Source organism: Anabrus simplex, chromosome 13 (assembly GCF_040414725.1).
Source record: "Anabrus simplex isolate iqAnaSimp1 chromosome 13, ASM4041472v1, whole genome shotgun sequence".
NCBI lineage: Eukaryota > Metazoa > Arthropoda > Insecta > Orthoptera > Tettigoniidae > Anabrus > Anabrus simplex.
The window spans coordinates 98473416-98486081 of NC_090277.1; the positions used below are offsets into that span (position 1 = coordinate 98473416).

The 12666-nt window shown below is 41.7% G+C and overlaps 1 protein-coding gene across 1 annotated transcript in view; it reads right to left on the reverse strand.

The window, feature by feature from the left end:
* The window catches only part of osp (outspread), a 558133-nt gene that overhangs the window by 121907 nt on the left and 423560 nt on the right, over window positions 1-12666 (reverse strand). The window contains exon 4 of the mRNA XM_067157021.2: window positions 10974-11162. Coding sequence (XP_067013122.2) covers window positions 10974-11162 — 189 coding nt within the window. The remainder of the gene's footprint in view (window positions 1-10973; window positions 11163-12666) is intronic.

Consider the following 12666-nt stretch of genomic DNA (forward strand, 5'->3'; position numbering starts at 1 on the left):
AAATTAAGAGAGCTCTTTTTAGGAATCTTGCTTTGACGTTTTCTACTTTCCTGACGTTGTTCTCCGTCAGATGGGGCCATAATAGTTGGATTCCATATGTGGCAGTCGGCATAACTTTTAGCTTGAACAGCGCTACAGCGGTTGGCAGGGAAAGTTTTTGGTGTTCAGGGATGTCATATGTTGCTTTCGTTGCTCCCTTGTATATGCATGGAGAAGGCGGTTCCGGTTAAGTGCAAAAAAGCAGGATATAGCATCTTTGGAGAAGCGTTCCGTATCTACTGGATGACAAAGAAATTTTGGCTTATGCAAGAACTGCCGATAAATATAGATTCAAGCAAAATAAATGATGCAAGTTTTATTTACGTTGAGGTTTTCAGTATTTTTGCCGGCCCCGTGGGGTAGGAGTAGCGTGCCTGCCTCTTACCCGGAGGCCCCGGGTTCGATTCCCGGCCAGGTCAGGGATTTTTACCTGAACCTAAGGGCTGGTTCGAGGTCCACTCAGCCTACGTGATTAGAATTGAGGAGCTATCTGACGGTGAGATAGCGACCCCGGTCTAGAAAGCCAAGAAAAACGGCCGAGAGGATTCGTCGTGCTGACCACACGACACCTCGTAATCTGCATGCCTTCAGGCTGAGCAGAGGTCGCTTGGTAGGCCAAGGCCCTTCAAGGGCTGTAGTGCCATGGTTTTTTTTCAGTATTTTTATACTTAGTAGTTATAACTAGAGGGTGAAATTTTGAACAAGTGCTAATAGAAAGTATTTCATGTTACCGATAAAACTAAGAAGTGCCATGAATGTGTCATTTTTCCTCTATTTCCATTCCTTTTCAACTTGTGATAAAATTTTGACTATAAAATGTTCAATATTTATTCTAAGGTATTATTTCACAGTTTGTTGTGTTTTCATTTAGATAAAGGGCCTTCAATCCACAGCTCGTGGTGGTTACTGTTGTAAGGGGAAGTAAAACCGGGCAAAAATCATCTATATAACACTAATCAGAGAGAACAAATGGAAGGGATCCGACTTCGAAAAATGAAGGTATCGGCTAAAGAAAGACAAGGGCAACGAAGGGCGTGAAGAAATGAAAGACTCCCTAGGCCTCGATGCTCTAATACCGTCGGGGTCGGAAAAGCACAAGAGTTGACTAAGAGAGGTCGGATAGGATAGATGAAAGTGAGGAGCCTGGCACAAGTAACTAAGGGGCCCCTGGTCGCAAACCCACGCTCCAAAGTTAAGAGCCCCTGAGGCTCATTTTAGTTAACTCTTACGACAGGCAGGGGATACCGTCGTTGTTACTCTACCGCCCCCACCCACAGGAACATGCCGGGTTTGAACCCGCGATCTTGAAATCCGAAAGTCCATCATCATCATCATCATCATCATCATCATCATTAATAAAAAATACCCTTTCAATTTCTGCCTATCTTAAGACACATCTGAGTGTCAGAGTTTTGTCTAGCAGGAGTTCCTCAACGTGCCGTAAGGCGCTGACACACAACTGACGAAATTACCTTGCCCGGTGGCGATTACTTCTGGAAAGTGCTTCACTGTCTGCAAGCAATCTGCAGAGCAGTCCAATAATTAGGGCCCGGATTTTTATGCAATAACAGGTTAGATTGCAAACTTTTTTTTTTTTTTTTTTTTTTTTTTTTAGTAGGAAGTGTCGGCCACCTGCTCTTTAATAACGTAGCGAGAGTAACATAAATTATAGGGATTCTGATGGGCCGTACCCCTAATGTTTATGCAAACCCCATAGCATAATCGTTGTGAAAGTAGACTATACTTGCTACTCGCTCCAGTAAGTTTGCATTCTAACCTATTAATGCATAAAAATCCGGGCTCTACCAATAATATTCTGGACGTCTGCCCATTCTTTGATATTCTACAAAAAATAATAACTGGGATCTGGCAACTCGTCGCTTACAATCAATCTTGCCTTACATTATTTCCTTCCCACCAGAACATTACCTGCTTTATTTATTTATTTGTTTGCTAGTTGCTTTACGTCACACCGACACAGATAGGTCTTATGGCGACGATGGGACAGGGAAGGCCTAGGAGTGGGAAGGAAGCGGCCGTGGCCTTAATTAAGGTACAACCCCAGCATTTGCCTGGTGTGAAAATGGGAAACCACGGGAAACCATTTTCAGGGCTGCCGACAGTGGGGTTCGAACCCACTATCTCCGGAATACATTACCTGGTTTACAGGCAGAGGTTGTTCCCCTCTGATCTCAGGAGAGGGTCCTAAAGGAAGTGTAGGACGTTGTTAATTATTTCATCAATACCCTTTTTTTTTTTTTTTTTTTTTTTTTTGCACCTTTTAGTATGTATTTTTAGATTTTTTTGCCCCTTTTCTGACCATACTTTCCACCTTAAAATCCTTTCCCTAATGATGACGACGATGATGATGTACGGAGATCGTGAAACCCAATGTCGACACATAGCCTACTCCTATCGAATAACACCAAGGAGTCTGCTGCCACCTCGGCGATAGCCCCAAATAAAGATTGACTTATTGATTTTGATTGATTGAAGCTATTTTCTAACTCCAACAGCTATCATACTGTTGCAGCTCCCTTTAATACTTCGGCATTTGTCATATCATTAGTTCTGTCCGAGGTGAGTTTAACTCAACGTAATCAATTAACTAATATGACATGCTTCCTGTTTATTTAGTCTAGCGCAACGATACGTGACATCTGTCATATATACCAGCTGATCGGGAAGAATGTAATTTGGACAGCCGATGAGATAACCTAAGAGGTTAACCCGACCATAAATCTCGTGACAACTGATAACAGTTTGACCTCATTCATAATACCAGTAAGAGAACCGTTCCTCAAGAGAGCTAATAAGAAGCGGAGGTAGACAAACAACAACAAATTCTTTATTAACCCCCACCAATATTCTGTGATATCTCAAGCCTTTTCTTTCCAGTTTCCACTCAGTTCATTTATAACTGGTAGATTCTCCATTCTGTCGAAACTAATAAATGAATGTATGTTTGTTTGTATGTATGTATGTCTCGAATGGACTCAAAAACTACTGGAGCGATCTCGCTGAAAATTCCACAATTTGTTCTCACTACTCCCGAGTGGGTTTAGGAAGTGATTTCAACGAAATCTGATCGGTAGTTCGGCATAGGGGGTGAGAAGGGTGAAAAATAAAATGAAATGGGGGAAGGTAAGTAAACCGCATGACAAGTCAGTTCAGTGGGTTGCCTAACCAACAGTATGTGGAGATTATTATTTGTTTCTTAAAACTCATATTCTCCTTCTTCTTCTTCTTCTTCTTCTTCTTCTATATACGGTATATAAAATGAAAAGTCCAAGTTCATTCCCCACGGCATAGGGGGTGAGAAGGTGTGAAGAAAGAAAATGACAGAGATTATGGGTACATGTGTGTGTATGTTTCAGCGTAGCTCTCAACCAAACTAGATGCACATATAACTTACTATCTGGAAAAATTACTGCAGGGGAAAGAAACCCCTAGCACCCCTAAAGGAAGGGGTGAAATGTAAACATACGAAAAATGGCCGATATTAGTGGCGAATTCATACTCTTTGGGATAGCTGAGATGAACTGTGACACTCTGCATGCTGTTTGAGCCAAAGTTCATTCCCAATCGGGATGGGGGTTAGAAGGGGTGAAAGGAATGTCCAAAATGACCCAGATCATGGATGTACGTGTGCATATTCCAGCGTAACTCTCAACCAATGATACTCATATGACTTACAGTTTGGGAAAGAAAACTGTCGGGTAAGACACCCCTACGGGCAGGGGTGGAAAGGGGGTGAAACATTAAAATAATAGAAAACGACCAACATTAAAAGTGAAAACGATGTATGTTAATAAATACAGTTTTTCTTTTGCATTTGATTAAACGGTTTAGAAACATCTAACGTGGTTGAATTAATATACGCGGGCGAAGCCACGGGCACTTGCCAGTTTTTTAATAAATCTATATACATAAAATCCCTATTCTGTCATTCACAGCGATACTGAGAAAAGGACCTGAAACTTGCACCAGTTATGGGAAAATACAATGAATCTCTCAAGACCACGAGTTTTGTACTTTATAAATAAAATTAGTGTCTGAAGCTTCATTGCAGGTGTTTGCCAACGAGCACAGAATAACGCATAGATCGCGACACATGCTGCAATGCATTCGCTCACTGAGACCAGGATTTGTGCTCGTGAATTTAGAAAACATTTTGATAATTACTACATCCTTCCTGAGTTTCCGTACTAGTTCATAATCAAAGCCCGGATTTTCATGCCGTAACAGGGTAGATTGCAAACTAAATTTGGTTAATAGGAAGTGTCGGCCACCCGCTCTTCCATAATGTAGCAAGAGTAACATAAATTATAGGAGTACTGCTGGGCCGTACCCCTAATGTTTATGCAAACCCCACAGCATAATCGTTGTGAAGATAGACTATACTTGCTGCTCTCTTCAGAAACTTTGCATTCTAACCTATTACTGCATAAAAATCCGGGCTCTATGTAACATAATGTATTATGTGGTATGTTAAGAGCATTCTTAATAAGAGTCTGTAGCCCCAATTCTAAAAGGCTTCTAATAACGGGCGCCAGGAAATGTTCTCCGCAGTGCCTACTTGCTGCTGCATAATGTAGCATGAGCAGTTTAGTTGGCAGCACTGTGTCATACCTGTCACGCTCACTCGCCGACAGGCCAAGTAGTGGCTGAAGCCAGTGTCAATGTTTCTACATTGTATAGAAAAAGACTGTGAAAACGGAGCTGTCGAAGTTTAGTTTGAATGTTCAAATGGTGATTTTTCAGAATAGAACTAATCTACCCCACCAAAATGATGAGTAAAGAAGTGGTAAGTCTTTTTGCGGACTATGTTATACTGTATAGAGTAATAAGTAAAATAAGTTACAAGATTGTGAGCAACTGCAAAAAGAACTCGACAATGTTGTGAGATGGACAGTAGGGAATGGTACGATGACAAACGGGGTTAAGTCAGGTTGTGAATTTCACAAATAAGATAAGTCCTCTCAGTTTTAATTACTAAGTTGATGGGATGAAAGTTCCTTTTGGGGATCACAGTAAGTGCCCTACATAGGTGTTAATATCAGGAAAGATCTTCATCGGGGTAATCGCATAAATGGGATTGTAAATAAAGGATACAGATCTCTGCACATGGTTATGACGGTTTTTAAGGGTTGTAGTGAGGATGTAAAAAGGAGGGCATATAAGTCTCTGGAAAGACCCCAACTAGAGTATGGTTCCAGTGTATGGGACCCTCACAAGGATTACTTGATTCAAGAACTGGAAAAAAACGAAGAAAAGCAGCTCGATTTGTTCTGGGTGATTTCCGACAAAAGTGTAGCGTTACAAAAATGTTGCAAAGTTCGGACTGGGAAGACTTGGGAGAAAGGAGACGAGCTGCTCGACTAAGTTTATGTTCCGAGCTGTCGGTGGAGAGATGGCGAGGAATGACATTAGTGGACGAATAAGTTTGAGTGGTATCTTTAAAAGTAGAAAGGATCACAATATGAAGATAAAGTTTATAGGAAGAGGAGTTAGGGATTGGAATAATTTACCGAGGGAGATGTTCAGTAAATTTCCAAATTTTTTGAAATTGTTTAAGAAAAGACTAGGAAAACAACACATAGATAATCTGCCACCTGGGCGACTGCCATAAATGCGGTTCAGTGGTGATTGATTGATTGATTGATTGATTGATTGATTGATTGATTGATTGATTGATTGATTGATTGATTGATTGATTGAAGTGCCGTATGGAGATGACTTTGCTTTGCTTTTGCAACCACGCGTTACGAATTTCACGACAAAACTCACAACCGTAACTCCAACGCATCCATGTTCTATTTCTTCACCTAAACTGTAATGGCTGCAAATGTCATCATGAAGGCATCCAGACATGAGACCTGCTAACTCCTACTGACAGTGGCTAGGCTAGTTAATTAGCGCGGCAAGTTACGTCCTATTAAACAGAATAGGGCAAGCAATGTAACATCGTTTGTGGAAATGAATTTAAAGTGAGTATTGTTAGCAGGCTGCCCACAACGGTTGTGGTATTGGGTCACACACACCAACCAATTACTGTTCTTAGACTCTTAGCAGCTTCTGCTGATAGCTTTATCTATGGAAATGAATGAGTGGCTGGCAAGCAGACAGAACAGTAACTGTCTCAAGGTTCGATAAACCAAGCTCCAATGAGGAGCAAATCGACAAGCAGAAGTGAAGACAAGGTTTATCAACTGGCCTCGCAAAAATACTGTGTTTTTTTTTCTTTTTAGCAATATACAATCGAATACCTCCGTGGCTCAGGCGGCAGCCTCTCACCGCTGGGTTCCGTAGTTCAAACTCAGGTCATTCCATGTGAGATTTGTGCTTGACAAAGCGGAGGCGGGACATATTTTTCTCCGAGTACTCCGGTTTTCCCTGTCATCTTTCATTCCAGCAACAGTCTCCAATATCATTTCATGTCATCTGTCAGTCGTTAATCATTGCCCGAGAGGAGTGCGACAGGCTTCGGCAGCCGGCACAATTCCTATCCTCAATGCTAGATGGCAGCTTCAGTCATTTCTTTCCTCACCAGGTCAAATGACCGAAAACAGGCTGTGGATATTATTATTATTATTATTATTATTATTATTATTATTATTATTATTATTATTATTATTCGTTTCGGCCGTCTATGGATCACGTTTGAGAATCTTTGCAGTATGTTTAGCTTTCTCTGCCTTTACTCTCTGCCCGTATCTTTTCATCCTTTCTCTACTTCCTTCTTCTGCTTTTCTCACCAGCGTCTCCTGGAAACGGCGGAACTTTTTGGCGAGTTGTCTAAAGTGGTTTCTGTGCATGATATAATCTTCCGTAAACCCTTCATTTTCGTCAAGTCCAACCCCATTTCTCGAAATCATTTAATAATAAGTGTCCACAGAACTGATATTCTGTAGGCGGCGTGAGTCCAGCTGGCTACTCAGTCCACCCCCAAGGAAGGATTTGATAGAACCTGACGATGTTCTTTCAAGAACGAAACATGTCATTCTATTTATTTATTTATTTATTTATTTATTTATTTATTTATTTATTTATTTATTTATTTTTTCTAGTTGCTTTACGTCGCACCGACACAGGCAGGTCTTATGGCGACGATGGGACAGGGAAGGGCTAGGAGTGGAAGGAAGCGGCCGTGGCCTTAATTAAGGTACAGCCCCAGCATTTGCCTGGTGTGAAAATGGGAAACCACGGAAAACCATTTTCAGGGCTGCCAACAGTGGGGTTCGAACCTATCTCCGGAATACTGGATACCGGCCGCACTTAAGCGACTGCAGCTATCGAGCTTGGTCATTCTATTTTAATCAACTTATATTTCAGGTATATTTATGTTACCACATGTTTTTTCCCGTAGGTAGTTTATATATTCAAAATTACTCTCGAAAGACTGAAGAACCTACCAGTTACAAATTACAAATTATATTCTCCAGAGAGGGTTATCATTTTTGAGCTTTTAGCGTTCCAATACTCTCAAACACCAGATATATGCCGTTCTGTTTCGAGTCGTCAGGGGAACCTTCCGTTGTTTCCTTAGATTTTTTCTTTTCGTTTGCTTCTGTGTATTTTCTTAAAATGTTTTCTTTCATAGTTTTTAACGTTTTTTTAATGTATGTTATTTCCGACATGATACGTCTTGCAATAATCTGTAACAAGACTTAATCCTACCCCAGCAAAATCATATACTGTACCACGATATCTAGGTGAGAATGTAACAGGCAAACTACAGACTAATACGAGTGCGGGATACAAGGCACAAGTCCTGCAGAAACTACGATTCACGACCAAGACGACTTATGGGAAGAAGGATCTATGGAGGAACGCTGCATGCAATGATTGCCTTGACATATTCCATCCAAATCCTGAAGAACCATATCTCCCAAAGTTTTTAATGCAACAGCATACAGCGTGTCAAATGTGCTAACCAACTCACAATTACTTTTAATATTCTTCTTGGGTTTCTTTTTGTATACTTTGTCCTCAGGGGCAATGTCCAGTTGGGGAAAGCAGGGTGAAATATGGGTGCATAGATCAAGGCAGGAGCTATACGAGAAAGTAGAACCAATTTCAAGTGTATTACGGAAAAGAAGGTTGAGTTTCGTGGGATATTTTATGAGAATGGATGACAACAGGTTCAACGGGAAATAGGCGAACTGGATGAAGGAAGTTAGGGAGGATTGGAAGGCTATTGGCATAACGGATAAATATGCACTAATGACTGTGCGGGATGTATCTATTTACAAAAAGCTCGTCGAAACTCACAAATGGACCGATATTAAGATCAAGATCCAAATCACAGAAGCGAAGGAGTGAAAGACTGAAGAGGTATTGGGAAGAACGAAGACGTGTTGAACAAGTCACTCAAGATCCGAGGGGTCCAAAGAATATTTTTAAAAATCTTATTTTAATTAAACATAAAATATGACTGGATGGCAGCCCAGACACAAAACTACCGCAGAGACTTGCCTCTTTAAGACCTCTAGAAAAATTCCAAAACTCACCGAGGGGACCAAGCTGCGGGGTTTCAATTTAGAGTTCAGAAACAAAACAGTAGTACTTTCCTTCTTCTTCTGTTTACCCTCCAAGGTTGGTTTTTCCCTCGGACTCAGCGAGCGATCCACTTCTACCGCCTCGAGGGCAGTGTCCTGGAGAGTGAGACTTTGGACCAGTACCTCGCTCAAGAGCCCTCATCTGCTATGTTGAACAAGGGCCATGTGGCAGAATGGGAAGATTAGAAGGTGTAGACAAGGAAGAGGGAAGGAAGCGGCCGTGGCCTTAAGTTAGCTACCATCCCAGCATTTGCCTGGAGGAGAAGTGGAAACCACGGAAAACCACTTCTGAGGTGGGAATCGAATCGAATCCACCTTTAATCACTTGACCTCCCGAGGCTGACTGGACCCAGTTCCAGCCCTCGTACCTCTTGTCAAATTTCGTGGCATAGCTGGTTATCGAACCCGGAACTCCAGGGGGGGGGGGCAGCTAACCAATACACCACAGAGGCGGACAACAGTATTAATACTCAAGCGAAATCGCTTTTCACCCGGTGGGCAACTCCTTTAAAACCAAATCTGGAGAAGAGTTGAGAGGAACTTTCGAGGTATTAAGCAAGAAAAAATACATTATTGAAAATTAAATGAAATGGCGTATGGCTTTTAGTGCCGGGAGTGTCCGAGGACATGTTCGGCTTGCCACGTGCAGGTCTTTTGATTTGACACCCGTAGGCGACTTGCGCGTCGTGATGAGGATGAAATGATGATGAAAACGACACATACACCCAGTCCCCGCGCCAGCGAAATTAACCAATGATGGTTAAAATTCCAGGGAATCGAACCCGGAACCCCTGTGACCAAAGGCCAGCACGCTAACCATTTAGCCATGGAGCCGGACAATACATAATTGATCACTCTCAATTGAAGTGAACCCACTGGTTGATAGAAGGCGAGCGGGAGCCAGAAAAACAGTGACTGATCGTTAATCTGGACTAATGAAGTCGTTCCCGTCTGAATTAAATACTATTATGTAACAGCGTCCATTGCATCGCTCAGATACATTTACCTTTGAACTTCTTCCTTAAAAGTGATTACAATTCCTACGAGTGGAGAAGCGAACATTTCCGCTACATTTTAATATAAAGATATTTCTATTAAGATATTGAAATCATATTCAAGATGTTGAATAACGGATGAACTGGTTTCAGACACACACCCGTGCGTTGCAGGTTGTGGAGGTACCAGGCGTCTCGTCGCGTCACCCCCCACCTGTAACGTATTGAACGGCGAGGGAAGTGACAAACAGGGAATTCTACACGGGGAGAATTTACTTACTGCAGCTCCACCACTAGTGCTGACAAGCTGGAAGATCCACTCTCTCTCTCTCTGGTTAAGTGATTAACATCAGGAAACCCCATCCGCTTGTGGCTATTCACCGACATTTCCTTCGAGCACTCTTAAAGTGGCATGCTGTTAATGCTGCTGTTGCTGTACTGAAGGATTAGAGACAATGTCACAATCAGCAGCCTTAACCTTCAGTAGGTTACATAACTCGACTTCGCGTTCATTTTTATAGAAAAGTTCAGCTGTATTATTTTCATCTTTACCGTTAGTTTTACGTTGCACCAACAAAGGTAGATTTTCGGCGACGATGGGAAAGGGCTACGACTGGGAATGTATTAGTCGTGGTAGAGCCCCAGCATATGCCTGGTGTAAACATTGGAGACCACGGAAAAACATCTTCAGGTTTGCCGACGGTGGTGTCGAACCCACAGTGTATAGAATTCAGCCTCCCAGCTACGTGACACAAAACGAAAAATACAGACCTCATTCAACACACTGTAATTCATTCCATGTCCTGTTAGTATTGTAATCACACAGCCGAAAATTCCTTCATTTTTTCAGTCTTCCGTGGTTCTCCATTGCGTACGCTGATATCTTCATTGTTCGAGGTGTTACCATTTGTATAATATCACGTGGACTGATAACCTTGTTGTTTTCCTTATACACACCATTCCGTATCACCATTCATTCTCCTTCACTGATTTTTGTATCTTCATTCGAGTACCCACGAAAGCTACAGACATCCTGTACGTAGCCTTCACGCCAGGCAGCCTTGTGTCAAGGGTTGCCTAAATGTCAGGCGTTCCCACATCTGTTCTTACATTTCACTCGACTGGCCCATACAGCACGAGTTAATGTAGGATTAGTTGTGTTATTCCGATGCCCGCAAGATAACAACGACCATCTGTATTCTAAAGCCCCTCTTTGATAATATGTCTCTCAATTATGACCATCCATCAATACTTCGTATCACAACCTGCACAGCTGCTAGGTAACATATAAGACAAATGTATGATCATTTGACTTTCCCAAAGGAAGAATATTGGGTTAAGACAAATTTCTACTTATAATGTTGGCAGTGTGACTTACCTTGCTCCTGGGGAAGACAGACAGCACGTCGCTCCAGCTCCTGTATTCCTCCCTGCAGGTTCCCTTCACGAAGTGGACGCGATCTGGCGCGGTGATGGCCAGCGAGAAGGCGTTGCCCGTAACATCTTCGGCATCCGCCACCTCCAGCACTTTGTTCATATCGATACTGGCCTGAGGTACCGTCTCCGGCTGAAACAAACATACGAACAAATGTAATGTTACCATTTCTAAAAGGATGATCATGAATGTTTACATGGAAAAGAGATCACCACCGAACAACATACATACATACATACATACATACATACATACATACATACATACATACATACATTACATACATACAACGACCTTATTCATCAAATTAAGATGAAGGCAAAGATGCTTGCAAGTAACAATTGAAAAATCGAGTTCATCTTGGTTAAGGCCAACGCTGGGACCTACCGTAACGAGTTGGCGGATCATCTGGCCAAGGAAGCAGAGCACGAAATTGAAATTAGTGAGTGTTACAGCAAAATTCCTGAAAGTGTTTTGATTAACGACTTGAGAGATAAGAGGTTACGAAAATGGCACAGTGAATGGGATCAAACGACGAAGGGTTCACTTATATCATTCTTCTCCAGTGTGACAGGCAGGCTTTACCAACGAGTTTATTTAACGCCAAATTTACCGCAAAAGTAACGGGGTATCGGAAATTCATGGCCTACTTTCATAGATCAAGATGTCTATGCAATGTCAGTGATAAAACTGCGGACCATTTGTTATTCCAGTCAGAATTACTTCAGAGAGAAATATAGACATAGATAGGTCTTATGGCGACGATGAGATAGGAAAGGCCTAGGAGTGGGGAGGAAGTGGTCGTAGCCTTAATTAAGGTACAACCCCAGCATTTGGCTGGTGTGAAAATGGCAAACTACGGAAAACCATCTTCAGGGCGACAGACACTGGGGTTTGAAGCCACTATCTCCCGGATGCACACTCATAGCCCTAACCGCACTACCAACTCGCCCGGTAGCTTACCCTTCCTAGTTGAATTAGGTTTACTTTCGTGTCACTAGTCTTTGTAGAGTTATACTAAAATTACAACATACATTATGAATTAAATGATTGAATGTATGAATTGGTGAATGAATTATTTCAAGATTGGATTATGTTCGTGCATGAATGAATATTCTTACCCAGTCACGGATAGCCACACACAGGGGAGAAAGTGACTGATTTAATGAATAAGTGGATGAATGAAATTAATTGAATTAATGCTCTCAGCCTATGCCGCGGGACCAGGGCTGGCTTATAACGGAATCATTAGTGCGAAATGCTGTCCAAGGTGAGCGTAAACATTGTAAGCCAGCACCACATTTCAAGAGAATTAATTTTTCTTTAGGTCTGTAGCAAGAAGAGTCCACGTCTCGGCTTCATAGAGGAAAACTCAGACTGGATACTACTCTCATTTTGAGTGGTAACGAGATAGAACGATAAATCCTACCATAAATGGGATAAAATCGTCATTACTAAGACTCGGATGTTTATGACCTAAAATTGTTAGAAATATGTAAGATTTATGACCTAAAAGTATTAAAAAATAACAATAAATATGATTTGAAAGATTTTGGGTCACATTTTTGAAATCTTCAAAGTCTTGCTGCTGTTTAAATTTAAAAAAAAAAATACTTTTAAAATATGGGATTCAATA